General features: G+C 51.7%; 1 protein-coding gene and 1 pseudogene across 1 annotated transcript; both read left to right on the forward strand.

The window, feature by feature from the left end:
* The first annotated feature begins 540 nt into the window (after nucleotides 1-540).
* LOC128846950 (cathepsin G-like) lies at nucleotides 541-8,490 on the forward strand. Its single transcript, XM_054046235.1, has 5 exons — nucleotides 541-605; nucleotides 5,822-5,969; nucleotides 6,661-6,796; nucleotides 7,257-7,508; nucleotides 8,344-8,490. The coding sequence occupies exons 1-5, from the start codon at nucleotides 542-544 to the stop codon at nucleotides 8,488-8,490; spliced, it is 747 nt and encodes a 248-aa protein (XP_053902210.1). The 5' UTR covers nucleotide 541.
* Nucleotides 8,491-13,196: 4,706 nt separating this feature from the next.
* LOC128846114 (mast cell protease 1A-like) lies at nucleotides 13,197-16,256 on the forward strand (annotated as a pseudogene).
* The last annotated feature ends 1,869 nt before the right edge of the window (nucleotides 16,257-18,125 follow it).

Raw genomic sequence — 18,125 nt, forward strand, 5'->3', positions numbered from 1 at the left:
CCTTCCCGCTGCGGTCGCCGTGATTGGGGCCCATAGCTGCTGTGCCCAGCCCCACCCTGCTCATGCTGGGCCACACGAGAAAGATCAAAAGGCCATGATCCCACCCACCACCGAGATCAGTCGCTGTCACCCACGGCCCCCACCACAGAGATGGGCAGGAGCCAAGCGTGGATGGGGCCTGGTGATTAAGAGCCCCAGATGTGCCCAGCTGTGAGCCAGCACCCAGAGTAGTCCTGGATCCTGCTAGACATGTCCCCACCAGGGTCTTCTCCATCCAGTGGTACATCATCCATCCAGATGTGCAGGGACCCAGCTGGGCAGCATCCAGGCAGCTGTGAAGGATCTCTGGCTGACGCACGGCTTGTCCTTCCCCCGCAGCCTGTGTGGTTGGTTGTGGTTGGAAACTGAGATGCCTGAGCCCTGCATTTAGATTAGTGTGTGGGCAACCCTGAGGTTTCCTGCCTCCTTGATCTCCCCCAAGCTGAGTCTATAAAGGCCCCAGGGCTGAGGCAAATGCACCGTCCCTGTACTGACTGCAAATATGCAGGTACAGATCTTGCTCCTGCTCCTCATGGCCTTTCTTCTGCCCTCAGGGACTTGGGCTGGTGAGTATGGTTGAGTTTGGGAGCCCTGGGACTTTAAGTTCAATGGCAGGGTCTCAAGGATGGGGTTCAGAGAGTGGTATCTAGGGGCCTGTGACAGTCTGTACCCCTATGTTCACCCCTTTTACAGGACTATGCTACATTTTATACAGTACATGTCTTGTGAGGTATCATCTAAAAACTCATAATTTGCTAATCATTATTGTCCTGGTAAAATATGTGTGGCATGTAAAGTTATAAGATTCTACTGTATGTTGTTACCACAACATGTTCCAAGTCTGGGGAGCAGCCACAAACCAGTTCCCCAGAGACAAAACGCCAACTGCCATCTCAGCCAGGTGTCAGTGTATTTAAATGGACCATCACCTGGTTAAGTGACCATTCTTGGGTAGGAAAGAGGACATGAGTGAAAAATTTACATCTTGTCAAAGACACATCTTGGGTTCCTGGCCGCACGGACTGTCTGTCTCCTAAACCTCAGCTGGAGATGATTTTCGAAGAAGAGAAAGAACTAGAAGAAGGGGGAGCAGACGCCCCAAATGATGTCTTCCTTTCTCTCTACCCACGGAATTCACAACACCGGAAGTACAAAGGAAGCAGCATTGGACTGGGAAAGGGATCCTGGTTACAGGCAATTCAGCCAGCAAGACTGCAGAAACATGTGCTGAGAGAGATTTCACGAGGCACAGTTTGTATGAAATTTATCACCGTCCTGTAAAGGGGTGAAAACAGGGGTAGAGACTGTCACAGGGGATTGGGTCATATTGTCTCATGTAGCACTGATACTGATCAGTGTCACCCACAGCCCATGTAAGGAAGACCCGGGGAAGGGTAAAAATAATCCTTTGGAACAGTGACAACAGCAGTGAGCTGCCCTCAAGGGTAAAGACCCCATGTCCCATTCTCCACTTCCTGAGCCAGCCAGTCCCCCGCCCTAAGGCCATATCAGAGCCTGCGCCCCCTAGAGGTGAATGACTTCCAGCAACTCAGGTATCAAAAGCTGGAAGCAGGAAGCCCAGTTGTGCTGGGTTCCAGATGTTGCACAGCTGTTACCATGTGGCTTTCCAAAGCATGAACTTTCCACATCACTCACAGAGGCAGGGGCCTGTCAACTAAACCCCAGGGGATTTTATCTCCTTTTATCTCCCAAGGCTGTCCTCTGGGGTGCATTCTGGCTAACTCTGGATTGGGGAGTGATTGTCTTAAGGCCGAGACTGTCAGAGGCGCCTGGGAGATGAAACCATTCATCTGAAACCAGAGGGTCCAGAGGGAGACGATAGGCCAATGCTAGTGTTGGGGGTTGGGTTAAACCTTGAAAACCAACCAATATGAGCTCCTGGTGCAATGCTCTAGATAAGTGGATGAACGCCATCCTTGGGTGTGTAAGCCAGGGGAGGTGGGGTCACTTCTGGATACGGCCTTGGTGAGACCACAACTGGAAACTGTGTCCAGTTCTGGTGTCCACACTTCCAGCAGGATGTTGGCAAATTGGAAAGAGTTACCAGAACAAGCCAAGATCTGGAGTTCTGCCTGGCGGGGAGTGCTTCAAGGAGAGCGATTTCCTGAGGGTATTGGAGGTGAAGAGGGGACTCAGCTCCTGTATATAGGAACCTCCATGGGGAGGGGGTTTCTGAGAGCAGGGGGCTCTTCAACCTCACTGGCTAACGCAGGAAAAGACCCGACAGCCGGGAGCTGGAGTCAGCAAAGGTCTGGCTGAGACTAATATGCAAACATTAAACATGGAGCCAGGGGAACAACTGACTTGGGGCCGTGGTGGAGTCCCTGGGTGGGTTCTGGCTCTGGAGTATCCAGGGGGCCAGGTTGGATGGTCACAATTATCCCTCCTTGCCTTGAAATCTATGGACCTGGGTATTTAGGTGCAGAGAAGGCTCAGGGCATTTCTTACACCAGTGGTAGGGCTGAGCAGTGTTAGCCACTTCCCCAGCCAGGCTGGGTGGGCACCAGAGCCAAGGAGACCGCCCCCCCCTCGACGTGGGTGCGTCTGTGACCTGAGTTTTCCTCAGTGGGCATCTCTGCCCCTAGCCCATCCAGGGTGGGGGTTTCTGGGCAACAGGGTACGTGTCCCTGTGGTTGCCAGGCCCTGCCCTCCCTTCCCTCTGCCTGGTCCATATAACCCCCCCGGCTGAGGCAGAGGCTCCGTGCTCATGCCTGGATGGCTCTGATGATGCAGCTCTTGATCCTGGGCCTGTTCCCTGCGGCCTTTCTCCTGCCCCCCCGGGGCCTGGGCTGATGATTGTTGGGGGAAGGGGGATTGGGGCCTGTGAGGAGCAGGACCCTGACCCAGCAGGGGGATCTGTGAGCAGCTGTGAGGGTCTCCCCCAATACTGCTGGGGCCAAGGGGCTGTAACAAACCCTGCAGCCTCTCCTGAGTGTGGCTGGGGCTCTCAGAGCAGCCCAAGAGGTTAGGTGGCCCATTCCCCACCCCCCGGCTCCTTTGGGACCCCACTGCCAATCCATGTCCCAGACAGGGAGCCCAGCCATGGGGCTAAGGCACAGGCCTGGGACCCAAGAAATTTGGGACCTGTTCCCAGCTCAGCCCAGGCTCCCTGTGGGGACCTTGGGCCAGTATCTGGGACTGGGATTTTCATGCAGTGCTGATAGGAACTGGGCACCCAAATCCCTTGGTAGGTTTAGAAACAATCTCCCTGAGCCTCAGTTTCCTCATCTGTACAATGAGAAGATTATGCCTGTGTCTGTCTGAACTGGACACTGTTTGGGGCAGGGATTGTGGGTCTGTGCAGCACCTGATATAATGGGGGCCTGGATCTCAGTCTAATGTAACTAAAGCCATGTGTTAAAGGTGGGATTTTCCAAAAAAACCACCCACCTGGGTGGAGACTTCTTCAGAGCTGATCACAAAACTTTTTTTTATTTTTCCATGGGAAAAACCATCAAAAGTGTTTCTTTTACAATGACCAAAACCTGAAACTTCTCACGTAAATATTACCCACAACTGGAGAGAAAGAATCAGTTGCACCATAATAATTCAGACAGGTTCGAGACGAGGCTTTCTGAGAACAAATATTATTAGTAAAACCTACAATTTTCCATTGGACCAAATGTTTGGCAGGTCAGTCTTGGACCAGCCCTGGTTGGTCAGTGTGAGTTCATGGAGAAGGAGAAGCATCCACAGGAGACCTTTCAGTGTCCTTCTGGGGGCTGTCTGACCTAATCTGGTGTGACCTTGACCCCCAAAGCTGTTACCTCAAGGCAGTGTGATTACTGACTGTCAGGGTTTCCTCCCGACTTTGAACTTTAGGGTACAGATGTGGGGACCCGCATGAAAGACCCTCTAAACTTATATTTACCAGCTTAGGTTAAAACTGCCCCAAGACACAAATTTTTCCTTGTCCTTGGATGGTATGCTGCCACCACCAAGTGAGTTAGACAAAGATTCAGGAAAAGGACCACTTGGAGTTCTTGTTTCCCCAATATATCCGCCCAAGCCCCTTCAACCCCTTTTCTGGGGAGGCTGGAGAATAATATACCAACCAAATAGGTGAACAAGGTGAGCGCAGACCAGACCCTTGGGTTTTAGAACACTAAAAACCAATCAGGTTCTTAAAAACAGAACTTTATTATAAAGAAAAAAGTAAAAGAAGCACCTCTGTAAAATCAGGATGGAAGATAATTTTACAGGGTAGTATGAATTAAAACACAGAGGATTCCCCTCTAGGCAAAACTTTAAAGTTACAAAAAACAGGAATAAACCTTCCTCTTGGCATAGGGAACGTTTACAAGCCAAACAAAAGATAGCCTAATGCATTTTCTTGCTATTACTCACAATTTGTACTTTTAGATACTTCTTTCAGATATGGCTTTAGGAGATGTATTTTTCCTGACCCTGGTCCCTCCCTGTCCTGGAGAAAACAACAACAAGAGACAAAACAAAAATCTTCCCCAACAGATTTGAAAGTATCTTCTCCCCTTATTGGTCCTTTTAGTCAGGTGCCAACCAGATTATTTGAGCTTCTTAACCCCTTACAGGTAAAGGAGGGATTTTATATAGCTGTATATTCATGACACTGACCAACTCCCAGTGTGTTTGGTACGATTCCCCACCCAGTGAGGGATAAGCTTCAGATTTACCCTCCGGCCCCATGGGGTGTCTGTGAGGGAGAATGGAGCAGGGGGCAGGGTTCCAGGCACAGGGATCCCCCAAGGAGAGTGTCACACCCCAATGGTCCCCCCTCCCTCAGGGAGTCTCCAGGGAAGGCAGATCAGCATTGTATGTAGCTAACACTGTTGCGAGCAACGCAAAGCATTTTGGGGAGGGTCAAAGGTGTGCGATTGGGGAGTGGAAGTTTCCTTTGCAGATCACGAGAGGCCGAGGAAGAGAAAGAAGAAGAGCAGAGAACGGGTTAACTCCACGCTCCTGCTAGGCTCGAAGATAAAACACTAACTCCAGCCAGCTCAAGGCCACAGCACACATCTGACTCTCGGCTGCTGGCCAAGAACGAGGGGGGCCCAGAATGGAACAGACACAGACCTGCAGAGCCAGCCCATAACAAGTGAGGCAAGTGAAGGTCAGCACAGAGGAAAACAAAGAGAACAACAGAGTCTAGCCGGTGTGTTTTGGGAAAAGTCTAGGAGACCACAGAAAGCCGGTTTTGACTGGCACAAAAAGCACCAGGAACAGAGGTTGTGGAATGGAACACCCCCAAAGGAGCCCAGGACTTAAAAACCCTCCTGAGAGCTGGAGCAATTCGGAGAACACAGCGGATTGTTGGACGACCTGGGCCCAGGATAGCACTCCCGTCCACCTTCCCCCCACTCTCTTCTTCTTCTGACATTACACCCAGACCTGGCCAGTCTGGGTAGCGCGGGTGTGAGTATGAAAGTGGGTTAGGGCCTTGGGGCATTAACGCTTTCTTCCCCTGAGTGATGTGGGAGCATTCCCAGCACTCTCTGCTGTGATTTTATTATTTTATCAATAAAGCTTTAAAATCTAGGCACTTGATGCGTTTTGTCATCTCCTCCCCAAATAATCCTGTGGCGTCAGCTTGATCAATTGACGCTCCAGGCAGATTGAAATGGTAAAATCTGTCACAAGAGCATCACCGGTGGGGGAGGGGGGAGTGAGGGGGGTGAGGGGAGGAGATTGAGGTTGTGGGCACTTCCCTTCGGGATGGGGAGCTCGATCCCAGCCCAGCCCAGGGAGATGATGGGTTTTTTATATGAACCTGGTCTCCCCACAGGTGAGATTATCGGGGGCCGGGAAGCCAAGGCCCACTCCAGACGCTACATGGCCTATCTGGAAATACAAGACGGGCAGGTTAAAAGAAAATGTGGAGGGTTCCTGGTGAAGACAAACTTCGTGCTGACGGCTGCTCACTGCAAGGGAAGGTAAGCGCCTCTGTGCTGAGGATGTCGGGGCAGGTCGGGGTTAGCAGGTAATGGAGGAGCTGGGAGCTCTGGCGCTGTCATGGGTTGCAGGGAAGGAGCAGTTAGTACGACGGGCTGGGAGAGCAGAGCCCAGATCCAACACTGAATCAAGCTGGGGTCTGGCCCCATTGCCCAGATCGGGGCAGGGAGGGGCTTACAGCCCCAGGAGAGCTCTGCAGGGCTCTGGGATGGGGGGGACCTGGGCATAGAAACCTGTCTGGATCTAGCCTGGGTGGGGTCACTGGGCTGGATGGGAGCTGGGAGCAAGGTGCTGGGAGAACAAGGAGTGAAGGAGCTCAGGGGAACAGCACAAGGGGCTGGGGGACACAGGCTGGGACCCCAACACCACTGGGCATGGACTTTGTGCCACAAACGGCGCCCTCTAGTGGGGAGAGGCCCCTTGTGCCATTCCCTCTTGTCCCCTAAGTCAGCCAGTCCCCAGCTGTGGGGCCAGATCGCAGCTGGCAATGTGTACAGTGATATATACATTTTTCCAGGCCAGCAGCTGAGTCTGGGATCATGGCCTGAGAGACCCCAGGCTGCCCTGTCTCCTCCATGTCACTGTTCATGAGTCAGACCCACATGTGCCCATCCCCCACCTCATGTACACTCCTGCCCCTAATGCCTCATGTATTGCCCTTGGCTTTTACAGCAAGATCACTGTCAAGCTGGGAGCCCATAACATTAGTGAACAGGAACGGACTCAACAGAAAATCCCCGTGCGCCACCAGATCCCCCACCAGCAATATGACAAGAAGACCCTTAACAATGACATCATGCTGCTGCAGGTATCATCCACTTCCCATCAACCCACCCCCAGTGACCTCACAATGCTGCAGGTACCTCCCACATCCCATCACCCCACCGCCAGTGACCTCACAGGGCTGCAGCTGCCTCCCCCATCCCATCACCCTGCCCCCAGTGATCTCACACTACTGGAGGTACCACCGCTATCCCAACACCCTGCCGTCAGTGACATCACACTGCTGCAGGTACTGCCCCCCACCCCATCACCCCACCCCCAGTGACCTCACACTACTGGAGGTACTACCACTATCCCAACACCCTGCTGCTAGTGACATCACACTGCTGCAGGTACTGCCCTCCCACTCTATCACCCTGCCCCCAGTGACTTCACATGAAAGCACTGGACACATTTCCATTTCCCTCTGTTGGAACATGTTGGTTCCTTTCAGCTCTGCTCTCTGTGCTGATCTGGTTCTCTGTTTTCCCTCATGTCCATGGCAGCTGTCACGCAACGCAGTGCTGAATAACTGGGTGCGACTCATCCCCCTGCCAAATGCCAAGTCCAGGGTGAGACCAGGATCCATGTGCAGTGTGGCTGGATGGGGTCGGACTGGCTGGAACTCAAGAACTGATACCCTCCGTGAGGTGGACCTCGAGGTCATGAAGGACGACATGTGTCATCTGTACCCTGGATACAACCGCTCAACAATGCTGTGTGTGGGGAAGCCTGGCCTGGGGAAATTACCTTATCGGGTAAGTATCCTGCTGACCTGGAGGCTCCTTGTTTCCAGGAGGTCACTGCTGGGAGGGAATAGGGAGGTGGTTTTTAGGGCTAAATATCTAATTGCACAGTGATACCCTACCAAGCTAGCCCTGCTCGGGAGACTGGGTGTTGATGCAGACATCAGATCGGCCCAGAGGGTGAAGTGATAGTGAGACCAGCTCAGCACAGCTCCTACTAGCTTGGCCAAGATCCTTTATTACACATGGCTATTGATGTTCTTTAATCTCAAACCTTGGCCAACACAACCCGATTCAACTCTACCCCAAACTCAACCCCCCCTCCCCAACACTACCCTACCAATCCTACCCGAAACTCAACCCCCCTCCCCAACAAAATCCTTCCCAACTGTACTACAAACTGAGCCCCCAACACAACACTACCCCAAACTTAATCCCTTTCCCCAACACAACCCTATTAACCCTACCCTAAACTCAACTCTCCCAACACAACCCTTCCAATCCTACCCGAAACTCAAACCCCACTCTACACAACCGTATCTCAAACTTAACCCCCCCAACACGTACCTACCAAATCTACCCAAAGCCAAACCCCACCCAACACTACCCTACCGCAACACAGCCCAACCCAACACTATCCAAAGCTCAAACAACACCCAGAAAAACTGTACCCAACCCTTCCTCAAACTTAAACCCCACCCAACACAATCCTACCCAATTCTATCAAACTTAACCGCTGTCCTGGACAACTGTCCCCAACTCCAACTCTACCCAACACTACCCAATCTCTACTGAAAAGTCGTGCTAGATATGTGCAATATGTAACTGTGATTATTTTTAATCCCAGGGTGATTCTGGTGGCCCCTTGGTATATGATGGAGTGGCCCAGGGCATCGCTTCATATGTTGATGTGGATTTGTGGGAGCCAAGTGTGTTTACAAGACTCTCCACCTTCATCCCCTGGATCCAGAACATTCTGCAGAAACAGCATTAAAGGAGACACATGTTTTCCTGGCTCTTTGCCTGGCTAGACCAGCCATGGGCTAACTAGGCTTTGCGTGTGACATGCAGATTATCTTCATTAGTCTTAGAAAAATGCTATGAATTAATTGGTATCAGAATGGATTGGGGGTGGGGGAAGGAGTTTGTAGATGTTAGGATAAAACCCCTGTGTGTCTCTACGAATTTTTGAACTATCCTATACGATTCTAGATCAGGGATCAGATTCTCTCTATTAAACCCTATAGGATGGTGCTATAGAAAAACATATAGAAAGGCAGGTATGGAGCGAGCACCCCATAGAGGGAAAAGGTGATATCCTCTTGCATCAATTTCTATTAGTGAGAGAGACAAGCTTTGAGATTACACAGAGCTTTTCTTCAGGTCCGGGAAAGGTTCTCTATGTGTCCCAGCTCAATGCAAGGTGGAAACAGATTGTTTAACATAAGAAGTTAACACATATTTCAAGGGACCATTCAAGCTGAAGTGGCCTATTAACACCTCTCTAGTCATTGGGGGAGAAAGAGGGTGGAAAAGGTCTGGGGGAAGAGGGTTTGGTGAATTACAGATTTTTGTAATAAGCCATAAATCCAGGGTATATATTCACGTCATGATTTTTTAGTGTCTAGCAAAGTTATGAATTTAAGCTCCCAGGCTCATTTTTTGCAAATGTTGTGCAGGTTTCCTTTGAGGATGAGGACCGAAAGGTCCTGGAGTGATCATTTTGTGAAAAGTGTTTGCCCATGGCTGGGTGATAAGGTGTTTTTGTCTTTCATCATTTTTCTGTGTGAGTTCATTTGAGGGTGGTTGTCTCATTTCACCCATCTACTTGTTATTGGGGCATTTAGTGCACTGGATAAGGTACACCACATGTTGTGATGGATATGTGTAGGACCCATGGATTTAGAAAGATGTGTTGTGGGGGGTGGGTGTTGGTCATTGTAACAGTGGAGATATGTCTGCTAGTTTTGAATCTTTTGTTCTGTCCGGGTCTGATGCTATTTTGAGTTGGTGGGTGCTGGTCTGTGCGGAGCTTGCTTGTGATGAAGAGCGTGGAAAGAAATATGTGCTAACTACTTATGCTAAACAATCTGTTCAACCTTGTACTTAGCTGTGACACCCTGAGAACCTTTCCCTGACCTGAAGAAGAGCTCGATGTACGCTCAAATCTTGTCTCTCTCACCAATAACAGTTGGTCCAATAAAAGATATCACCTCACAGACCTTGTCTCCTTTTGATCAGATTACAACTTTGGCTGATAAAGGTAACAGTGTTGATGATATATGCTTATAATTCTGGAAGTCATTTGACTTGGTACCGCACACGTTGATTAAAAAACTAGAACTATGTAAAATTACCATGGTCCACATAATATAGGTTAAAAACTGGCTAAATGATAGATCTCAAAATGTAATTGTAAATGTGGAATCATCACCAAATGGACATTTCTTGTGGGCTCAGGGTTCTGTTCTTGTTCTATGCAATTTATCATTTTTATCAATGCCCTGGAAGAAAACTTAAAATCAGCACTGATAATGTTTGCAGATGACTCAAAAATTGGGGGAGTGATAAATAATGAAGAGGCAGGTCACCTATTGAGAGTGATCTGGATTGTTTGGTAAACTGGGAGCAAGCAAACAATATGCATTTTAATATAGCTCAATGTATACCTCTAGGAACAAAGAACATTGGCCATATTTACAGACTGTCTCCTGGGAAGTAGGGATTCTGCGAAAGATGTGGGGGTCAAGGTGAACATGAGCTCCCAGTGAGACGCTGTGGCCAAAAGATCCAGTGTGATCCTGGGATGCATAAACAGGGGAATCTTGAGTAGGAGCACAGAGGTTATTTTATCTCTGGATTTGGTCCTGGTGTGACTGTCGCTGGAACCCTGTGCTCAGATCAGGGGCCCAGAATTCAAGAAGGATGGTGATAAGTTGGAGAGGGCTCAGAGAAGAGCCATGAGAATGATTAAAGGATTGGAAACCTGCCTTCGAGTGATAGACTCAAGAAGCTCCATCTATTTAGCTTAACAAAGAGAAGGTTAAGGGGTGACATGATTACAGTCTATAAGTACCTACATGGAGAACAAATATTTAATAATAGCTTCTTCAGTCTAGCAGAGAAAGGTCTAACACTTACAGGAAATGTTGTATCTTGCCCATCACTTTTCCATCATATGTCTGGATAGTTAAGTCCCCTCCCCTCCCTCCACCTGCCTTCTTTACTTGTTAATTTCACATGGTAGTTTGTGGCCTCTGGAATCAGGGCTGGCTCCAGGCACCAGCGCAGGAAGCAGGTGCTTGGGGTGACCAATGGAAAGAGGTGGCACGTCCAGGTCTTCTGTGGCAATTCGGCGGCGGGTCCCTCAGTCCCTCTCGGAGGGAAGGACCCGCCGCCGAAGAATGAAGCGGCGCAGTAGAGTAGCCACTGAAGTGCGGCCGATCGTGGCTTTTTTTTTCTTTTTTTTCTTTCTCTTCGCCGCTTGGGGCGGCAAAAAAGCTGGAGCCGGCCCTGCCTGGAATCAACACAGAGTTTTCTGAAATCCCATCCCTGTGAGTGTTTCCTTCCCTCCTGGATCTCTGTCATCCAGGTGAGGGGAGCCCCAGCCACTCAGCTGTTAAACCTGGCAATCTGAGCTGTCTGTCAGACCAGGGCAGTAGGAATAACAAATGACTAGGATCCAGCCACTCTATTTGCATCTGCCTGTGCTGTCCGTGATAATGGGGAATGTGAGATGGGGCTTTCCCCATCTGGGTATGGGCTCCAGGGGACTGGCTGCTCAGGGGTCAGGGAATGGGATACAAAAGCTCAGTTAATGCTGCAGCATCTGAGCTGAGGCCTGGAATCTGGCCTGGTCCCCAAGTTCAGAGCAAACACTTTCAATGTTATAAAGCAAAACGTACATGTTTCCCATAGCCTCGAACATAGGCACCGACTTCCCCTCTAGCCGGGGGATGCTTGACCCCCCCCGCCCCAGCTCCCGCCCCCACTCCACCCCTTCCCCTAAGTCCCCGCCCCTGCCCCACTTCTTCCCACCCCTGCCTCTTTCTGCCCCATCCCTCCCAGAGCCTCCTGCATGCTGCGAAACAGATGTTTGCGGTGGACGGGAGGCGCTGGGATGGAGGGGGAGGAGTTGATCAGCAGGGCTGGCGGTGAGCGAGAGGCGCTGGAGGGAGGGAGGAGATGGGGGAGCTTGGCTGCCGGTGGGTACTAGGGTGACCAGATGTCCCGATTTTATAGGGACAGTCTCCCAATATTTGGGGCTTTGTCTTATATAGGTGTCTATTACCTCCCACCCCCGTCCCGATTTTTCACATTTGCTGTCTGGTCACCCTAGTGGGTGCTGAGCACCCACTAATTTTTCTCTGTGGGTGCTCCAGCCCTGGAGCACCCACAGGGTCGGCGCCTATAGCCTGGAATAGAGACATTGCACATGAGGTTAATGCAGGCAGCAACTTCCAAGCATTGCAGAGTCTGAGCACTAAATGGGCTCTTGTAAGACTCATCCCTATTTTGAGTTAAACGAACACACACGTGAATAGGTTTCGTCTCCAGCTATGAGTCTGTTAGTTCTTAGCTAATGCCATCTGCCTGGGTCTGCCAGAGTCACATCGCGTAGTCCATCACTGGCTAGCCAGGGAGGGCTCACAGCTCTCTCCCATGTGAATGGGCTGTCACCGAGCCACGTGATTCCCTGGATATCTCTACAAGCCCAGTGGCATTAGCCATAGGTGTCAGGATAGAGACATTATCCCTGAACTAGTACCTGTAGGCACATCTCACAGTGAGCACGAGGCTTATCGAGTTATCAGCTTTCAGTAGAGCCCTCAAACCCCACCCTTCAGGGGTAAATACCGGGGAAGCAGTGCCTCAGGTGTAGTGAGTTTGTCAGGTCTGAGACCAGAGTGGCTTGTAAGGGACAGTGAACACGTCACTGTTTGGCACTAACTATCCCTGACTTTGGGAGGGCAGTGGGGTCTAGTGGTTAGAGTGGGGGGGATCTGAGAGTCAGGACTCCTGGGTTCTATCCCTGCCTCTGCTGTGTTATTTCCCCTCTGGTGCTGCACAGGCATAGCTCCCAGTTATACGGCATCCCACAGGCTGCAACATCCCCTTCACGTGGTCACACACTCAGGTGGGGGCTTCTCAGAAACCCTCCCGCCACAGTTGCTGTGATCGGGGCCGATGGCTGCTCTGCTCAGCCCCACCCTGCTAACGACTGGGCCACCCTGAGAAAGATCAAAGGGCCACGTTCCCACCCTCCCCACCGACATCAGTCGCTGTCATCCACAGCCGCCACCACAGAGACACGGGCAGGGAGCTGAGCAAGGATGAGGCCAAGTGAGTAAGAGCCCCAGATGTGCACAGCTGTGAGCTGGCACCCAGACCAGCACTGGATCCTGCGAAACATGTCTCCTCCAAGGTCGTTTCCATCCAGTGGTGAATCATCCATCCAGCTGTGCAGGGACCCAGCCATGCAGTATCCAGCCAGCTGTGCAGGATGCACGGCTGTCGTACAGCCTGTCCTTCCCCCAGCCCATATGGTTGGCTGTGGTTGAAAACTGAGACACCTGAGTCCTGCATTTAGATGAGTGTGTGGGTGACCCTGAGGTTTCCTGCCCCCCTGATCTCCTCAAAATGAGTTTATAAAGTCCCCAGGCCTGAGGCAGATGCACCATCCCAGTTCTGACTGCAAACATGCACTTACAGATCTTGCTCCTGCTCCCCATGGCCTTTCTCCTGCCCCCCCAGGACTTGGGCTGGTAAGTACGGCTGGGCTCGGGGGCCCCTGGGATTTTGCGTTAAATGGGGGGTCTCAGGGATTGGCTTCAGTGGGTGGTATCTAGGGGCCTGTGATAGTCTGTACCCCTATGATCCCCCCTTTTACAGGACTATGATTGCTTTTATACAGAGCACATCTTGTGAGGGATCATCTAACAACTCATAATTTGCTGATCATTATTGTCCTGGTAAAATATGTGTGGCATTGAAAGTTATAAGATTCTACTGTAGGGTGTTACTAAAACATGTTCCAAGTCTGGAGAGTCGTCACAAACCAGTTCACCAGAGACAAAAGGCTAGCCGATGCCTCAGCTATGTGTCAACAAAATCAAATGGGCCGTCACCTGGTTAAGTGGCCATTCTTTGTCAGGAAAGAGGATAGGGGTGAAAAATGTTACATCTTGATGAACAAAGAGCTTGGGGGTTCCTGTCTACAGAGTTTCTGTTTCCTCAAACCCAGCTAGAGATGTTTCTCGAGGAAGAGAAGGAACTAGAAGGGGGAGAAGCGGCCCCAAATGATCTCTCCCTTTCTCTCTACCCATTACATTCACAAAACTGGACGAACAAAGGAAGCACCATTGGATTGGGGGAAGGATCCTGCCTGAAGGAAATTCAGCCAATAAGATTGTCAGTGCCCATCTGGGGGATACCTGATCCAATCTGGGATGACATGGATCCCCAATGTCATTATCTTACAGCTGTGCAATTACTGACCCACTCCCGGTGCGTTTGGTACTGATTCTCCACCCAGCGAGGTCAGAGCTTTAGATTTACTCTTTGGCCCCATGGGGTGTCCAATCTGAGCAGAGCTGATGAGGGGGGCAGAGTACCAGGCACAGGCATCCCACAAGAAGAGCATTGCAGTGGGTGGGTTGAGGTTGTGGGGACTCCCCTTCGGGATGGGGAGCTCGGTCCCTGCCCAGCTCAGGGAGACGATGGGGCTCTTTATATGAACCTGGTCTCCCACCCAGGTGAGATCATTGGGGGGAAAGAAAGCGAAGCCCCAGTCCAGACCCTACATCGCCTATCTGTCTATAAGACATGGAAACAGGAAGTACATCTGTGGAGCGTTCCTGGTGGCGGAGAACTTTGTGCTGACGGCTGCTCACTGCAATGGAGAGTAAACGCCTCTGTGCTGGGAATGTCGGGGCAGGTCGGGTGTTAGCAGGTGATGGGGGAGTCAGGAATCCTGGCACAGTTGTAAGTTGCAGGGAAGGAGCAGTTAGTAGGACAGGCTGGGAGAGCAGAGCCCAGAGGTCTGATCTGCTCATGGGGCATTGGTGTGTCTGTAGGGGCCTCTGCAAACCATGGTCCAGCTCCAGCGCTGGGTAAATCAATGGAACTACGGCCCAGCTGGGGTGTGGCCCATTGCCCAGATTGGGGCAGGGAGGGGCTCACAGCCTCAGGACGACTCTGTGGGGCTCTGGGCTGGGGGGAGCTCGGTATAGACCCCTGTGTGGATCTAGCTGGGGTGCAGGGGAGCTGAGATCCAGGGGCTGGGAGGACAATGGGGAGTGAAGGAGCTCAGGGGAACAGCACAAGGGGCTGGGGGAGACATAGGCTGGGACCCCAACACCACTGGGCAGGGACTTTGTGCAACAACCGGTGCCCTCTAGTGGGGAGAGGCCCCTCGTGCCATTCCCCCTTGCCCCTTAAGTCAGCAAGTCCCGAGCCCTGGGGCCGGATCACAGCTGGCAATGTGTACAGTGGTATATACATTTTCCAGGGCAACAGATGAGTCTGGGATCATGGCCTGAGATCCCCAGGCTGCCCTGTCCCCTCCCTATCACTGTTCATGTGACAGACTCACATGTGCCCATCGCCCACCCCACATAAACTCCTGCCCCTGACACCCCATGGATTGTTCTGGGCTTTTACAGTGAGATTATCGTCAAGCTGGGAGCCCATAACATAAGACTATGGGAATGGAAACGACAAAAGATCCCCGTGTGCCACTGGATACCTCACCCGCAATATGACAAAAAGCCCCATAACAATGACATCATGCTGCTGCAGGTACTGCCTCTGTTGTGTATTTGGTTGTCATGATAATAGAATCTTGTGTTGCTATGGCAACTGGGTTAGATTATTAGGGGATAGCCCAGCTCGTTTTGGCTGGTTTCGTCCCATTGCCCCACCCCCACAGAGACCATGGTTATGGGTTTTGCTGGGTACTGGGGTGTGTCTCTGTGTTCTTGAGTGCGACCCTCACATTGATCTTCATCGTTCTTGTGTCTCAGCTGGTGAAGAGAGTGAAGCTGAATAGATGGGTGAAAACCATTGACCTGCCCTGTGCCAATGAGACAGTAGAGGCAGGAGCCATGTGCGGTGTCGCCGGTTGGGGCAGGACTATAACACAGAATAATTTAACCCAGGCCACCACACTCCAGGAAGTGGATGTGGAGGTGCTGGAAGATGACGAGTGCATGTATCATCACCATAACACCTTCACAATGATGTGTGTGTGTGTGGGGGGGGGGGGGGGGAGGATCCAGAGAAAGGCAAAGACTCTGCAAATCTGTTCCTGGCTTCAAGCTCCCTTGATGTGTTGCAGTCGAGCCTACATGTGGCTATCGGGGATCAGGCCCCACTGCGCTAGGTGCTGTACAAATGAATGGGAAAATAACTTGTCTTTTCTCAGGGGGAGGCAGAGAGCAGCTGGACAGGGGAGTGGGTGGGGCATTAAAACCAGCTGGGCTGTGGGGGGACCAATCAGAGACTGGGGGGACACTGAAGCCAGCTGCACGGGGGGCATCACTGAGCTCCTCATCAGCTGGAAACGACTCACTGAGCTGTTCTCCATCTGTGGCTTGTTTCATTTCGCAGAGTGACTCTGGGGGCCCCCTGATGTGTGGTCAAACAGCCCAGGACATCATCTCTTGGGGATCTGAGGATGGGATTCCTCCCGGGGTGTATACAAGTGTCTCCACCTTCATCCCCTGGATACAGGAGACGATGATGAGGATGCAGCCCTGAGGCGCTCCAGAAATCACTGCACGGGCCGGAGCTGCGCCGCTTCTGTCCTTTGGAGAGGCCCAGACATAGGGCCTGCTTTGCAGAAGGGCTGCGACCCCGCAGGCCGAGCCTCGCCCAGCCATCGCTCTGCTCAGGCAGCGCCCATCCCATGAGCATCAATGCAGGGAGCCTAGAGGATTTAGGAGCTGGGTTCAAGGCCAGCTCCTCTCGGCTCCCTTGGGAATCCCAACCCTTAGGCTGCCTCTTTGCTAGGGAAACAGCTGGTTTATTTCCCCCGGGGTAACGGACACGAGCCAAATCCTGGGGAAGACCCAGTGGTTTGTAGCTCTTCGCTGTTACAGCCGGTCGAGTGACCATTTATGGGCGATCCTCATCATTACCTGACCTGCTAAGTCATGTTAAAACTGCAGTCTGCCCTGTCCTCACTGGGCCTTTCCCACATGTTGGTTCCCGCTGTGGGGCCACTTTTCCCGTACCAAACACCTGTTCCCAGTGTTGGCAAGGCCAGCAGGAAGGGAACTCAACGAAGGCCATGCTGAACTGATTGCAGATCAATCCTCCACGCTGATCACTTCCTTCCCACTTCCCCTGCCCTGCCCTGCTGCGTGGCCTGCTGCATTCCACTCGCTGCTTTGTAGCCAGCAATGAATAAAAATGAAGTTACCAAAAAAAGTTATTCCAGGAATGAGCGATCAACATGAGCCTCAAAATCCAGAGCAGCTGCTGCATCTGCCAGGGCCATAGGGGAAGGCTGGGCTTGTGGTCAATGCGCTAGGCTGGGACGTAGGACACCTGGGTTCAGTGATTTCATGCAGAATGTCACACTCCTGGGGGAATTCTGCTCACAATATTTCAAAATTCTGCATATTTTCTTTGTCAAAATAACAAAATAGAATCACACCAGTTTCAATTATTTTGGTAATTTATTTCAAAGTATGTGGCAGTATGTATATCTGTAACAATACGGAGACACAAAAATCGTCCCCCAGCAGTAGAGAGTTAAAGAAATCCCTATGACAACCCAGTTCCTGTTTCTCTGCCCCCTCCCCCTCCCCCTCCCCCTCCTGCCAAAACCCAGACTTCTGCACCCCCAACCCCCAAACCCCAGCTGTGGGTCCCTCCCCAGCGCAGACACCCCCACCCTCTCCACCCCAGAGCCCAGGGATCCAGAGGGAGAGACAGCCTGATGCTGGGTACTGGGCTTGTATGGAGCTTCCTGCCTGCAGCTGCCTTCCTTCGGGGCGTGCTGAGAACTGAAGCTGCGGGAACCCTACAGCTCCCTCCCCCCGGCAGCGTCCTCTATCTGCAAGCTGCGCTCTGCCGGGTCCAGCGGCCCCTTGTGGAGGCCAGCCGCTTTGCAGCCCATTTCGGAGGCCGGGGGGAGGGAAAATTCTGTGCAAACATTAATTTCTGTGCAAATTGTGCACTGCACAGTGATGCGGAATTCCCACCGGAGTAAGACTGAGGCTCTGGCGGGTGCCAGCGGGGAATTAACCCCCTCAGGGCTGGAAGAGTCCCTGCCTGCTGGGACAGAGATGCAAAGGGAATTCCAAGGATAAAAGCAGCCTAAGCTATCAGCTGTCCTGACTCCACAGGGGCAACGTCCGGGACAAAGGTGGGACAGGTTTGAAACTATTCTAGTGACAAAAAATCGATCTGCCTCTTGCCCTCCTCATCCATCTATCTATCCCCATCCACTGATCGATCCTGTCCTGATCTATCTCTCTAGCCAATCCTCATCCATCCATCTATCCCCATCCACTGATCGATCCTGTCCTGATCTATCTCTCTAGCCAATCCTCATCCATCCATCTATCCCAGCCATCTATCCGTCTATCTAGCCCCATGTCCAGTCATCCATCCCCGTCC

Source organism: Malaclemys terrapin, chromosome 12 (genome assembly GCF_027887155.1).
Source record: "Malaclemys terrapin pileata isolate rMalTer1 chromosome 12, rMalTer1.hap1, whole genome shotgun sequence".
In the NCBI taxonomy this organism is placed as follows: Eukaryota; Metazoa; Chordata; order Testudines; family Emydidae; genus Malaclemys; species Malaclemys terrapin.